This window comes from Aethina tumida, chromosome 4 (assembly GCF_024364675.1).
Source record: "Aethina tumida isolate Nest 87 chromosome 4, icAetTumi1.1, whole genome shotgun sequence".
NCBI lineage: Eukaryota > Metazoa > Arthropoda > Insecta > Coleoptera > Nitidulidae > Aethina > Aethina tumida.
Window position 1 is genome coordinate 5,118,336 of NC_065438.1, and position 2,770 is coordinate 5,121,105.

At 39.0% G+C, this 2,770-nt stretch overlaps 1 protein-coding gene across 1 annotated transcript; it reads right to left on the reverse strand.

The window, feature by feature from the left end:
- Positions 1-350: 350 nt before the first annotated feature.
- On the reverse strand, positions 351-2,281 carry LOC109602938 (cleavage stimulation factor subunit 1-like). Its single transcript, XM_020019382.2, has 4 exons — positions 1,906-2,281; positions 1,675-1,853; positions 1,236-1,624; positions 351-1,183 (listed from the first exon to the last, which is right to left on the reverse strand). The coding sequence occupies exons 1-4, from the start codon at positions 2,001-2,003 to the stop codon at positions 542-544; spliced, it is 1,308 nt and encodes a 435-aa protein (XP_019874941.1). The 5' UTR covers positions 2,004-2,281; the 3' UTR covers positions 351-541.
- Between the last annotated feature and the right edge of the window lie 489 nt (positions 2,282-2,770).

Below are 2,770 nucleotides of genomic sequence, written 5' to 3' on the forward strand. Positions count from 1 at the left end.
GTTCTTTCGAACTTCTTGTGAATGTATATATTAACAAATAAAATTCAATTTTGTGTAATGTAAGAGTTTTATTTCTACTTTTGAACCTGAACCATATCCTGAAACCAAAATAAATATTTAAACCAAATATAAAATTCAACTTTTTGTACCATAAAAAGTTTAATTTATTAATTTTTAAATACACAACAAAAGTCAAAAAGAATAAAATGAAAACTATATCTAATTTATATTAATATTTTTTATTAACCTTGAAACTTCTTGAGAATTAATAAAATTGATTTTTATACAATTTTGTTAAATACAAAACCAAATAAGTCAAAAAGAAGTTATCTGATTAGATGATCCACGGTTTGAAATGAGAATAGATATCTGAAACTAACAGAAATAAGTTCAAAATAAATTGTTATATTTAATATGATTTTAACATCTTGTTTTTAACAAAATACAAAACTCTATAAATTAAACAGATAATCTAATCTGATAATTTTCAATTTGAAATTATATAAATATTTTAAGGTAAATGAGCAACAAACTCTATGCTTCACATACGTCTGTACCAAAATCTGGCCCGAAAATCATCGGAGCAACTCAAGAAAGCAGCCTGAGTGGGAGAATGAACTAACATCCTAACAGGCCCGTTATGTCCCAAGGACATCAATTGCAGCCTGCTCCCATTTTTGGCATTCCAGGCGCACAACGAGGTGGTCACCTCATCGGGAAACAGAACGTAATCCTCCGTATGATTAAAAACAGCTTGAGTCTCGTATCGTTGCTTCCCCACCGTCCCAGCCCCAGTATAAGTCATCAGACATCTACTGGTGGATAACTCCCACAACCTGCACATGGAATCCTTGCCGGAGCTCAGGACGTACTTGCCGTTCTTGGAGAATTGGATGGAGCAAACTTCGTAGCCTTCGTGGGCTTTGTCGAAAGTGTTGATGCAACGATTGGATACACCATCCCATAGTTTAATGGAGCCGTCCTTGCTGCAACTGACGAAAATCCTCGCGTCCATTGACCACTTAAGACACACAACGGTTGATGTGTGTTGCTGGTTGGGAATGGCGCACACGTAACACTGCAAAGTATTGACGTCGTACATGCGGATCACCGGGTGCTTAGTAGCCACCACTAAATGTTCACCGGAGGGGTGAAACGCCAAACATTTAATTGGTTCAGTTTCCTGCAACATATATATTGTCAACAATTTACCTGTGAACAAAAGTAATTGTTACGGTGATGGTTTTGTAGGCCTTCTTCACATTGGCTTTGGATATGTCAAACAGCTTGACGGATTGATCTCTGGAGCCGGAACACAAAATCTGTTCCTTGGGATGGAAGGCCAGACAAGTAACTTCGTCCATGTGGTCGTATAATGTCCTGATGACGGGGTGGCCTTGTGGCTCATGTCTGGAAGGGTCCATTTCATCCGGTGAGGACTTGGCGAGCATCCTGTCCGCCACCAATATCTTAATGCTGGCGTCCACACTACCGGTAGCCACCAGTTGTCCATCAGAGGAGAAACAGCCAGCTCTGCAGCTGCCCTTGTGGGAGGTCACGTAGGCCGTTTGGTACAGGGCGGGTTCGGGAGCAGGTATTTTGCATTCATGATCGTATTCCAAGTCTTGAATGAAAAATCCTTATCACAAGGTGTGGATGAAGAATCCGACGTACCTAGTCCGTGTCCTAGTCCAAAACCGAAGTTATCAGGCGAGTCCTTCTTCTCCGGCTCATTTTCTAGGCCCCGCACGAAAATGTTGTAGAGTCTTTCACTGGGGCAATAGGAAACCTCCACGGGGATAACGTTGGCCACAGCTTGGGCAAGGGTGTGATACCCGTCGTAAATTAGTTGACTAAAAAAATTCAGTCTGAAGGACTTTTGGGGGTTAGAATTAAGTACGGTACCTTATTAGAAGTTTGTAAAGGTAGTCTCTGGTTTTTATGCGATCTTTTGGGTCGGGATCCAAGTTTCGGTTGGGGTTGGGGTTTTCGTTATTGCTCATTTAATGTTTGAGGAAGTTCTAAGGGAATTCTTCTAACTGTTTGTTTCTGGGAAACGAGATAATTTTAAAGCTGTTCCAAACTTCCAGCTTCCAATGGCAACTAGGTACTTCAAACTTTCAAATATGTCTAGCGACATCTAGATGTTAAGATTGTAATTGTTAATTAGAGATTGATTGGAAGAGGGCTACCGCGAAACTCAAATTGTGTTACACAATACACATTTTTATTGAAAATAAAACATTTGACAACATTTTTAGATGATGAAAGGACATTTTCATTAAAAACTAACAAATTTGGACTGTAATATTGTAAAATGATTGATTATATACTATTTTATAGGCCTTAAAGGCTCACATAAAATAAAATTAATGAATTACCTTAAAGGTACTCCAAAAACTCAACAATAATACAGATACACAATCAGCAGATTTGAATTTGAGGGGCCAGGCACAAGAAGTTCCTTGATAAATGGCCTCCATAAATTAAGATGTTAGATAGAAAATAAGAATGTTAAAAAGGAATAAGTAAGCTTCAAGTTATTTGTATCCGTTTGACAAATCCGCTTGTCCAATTCGAAGAAAATGAATTTCAGGGTGCATTTTTCAGTGACTGTTCCGCCAGATTTACGCGACATTATTTCCCCATCCCGTAAATTTAACGTACCATTTGCGAAAGGTTCGTATATCACCGGGCTGTGTCTGGCTTCTGTGCAAGTGTCGACTGTGTAAATAAATAGACGTCGGCCGCCAGTTTTCAAACGGCATCG

Coding starts and splice junctions, on each gene's coding strand:
- LOC109602938 (XM_020019382.2), bottom strand. CDS start 2,003: ATGAGCAATAACGAAAACCCCAACCCCAACCGAAACTTGGATCCCGAC. Junction 1,625..1,674: donor TGGACTAGGACACGGACTAG/GTACGTCGGATT, acceptor TTTTCATTCAAG/ACTTGGAATACGATCATGAA. Junction 1,184..1,235: donor AGGCCTACAAAACCATCACC/GTAACAATTACT, acceptor TATATGTTGCAG/GAAACTGAACCAATTAAATG.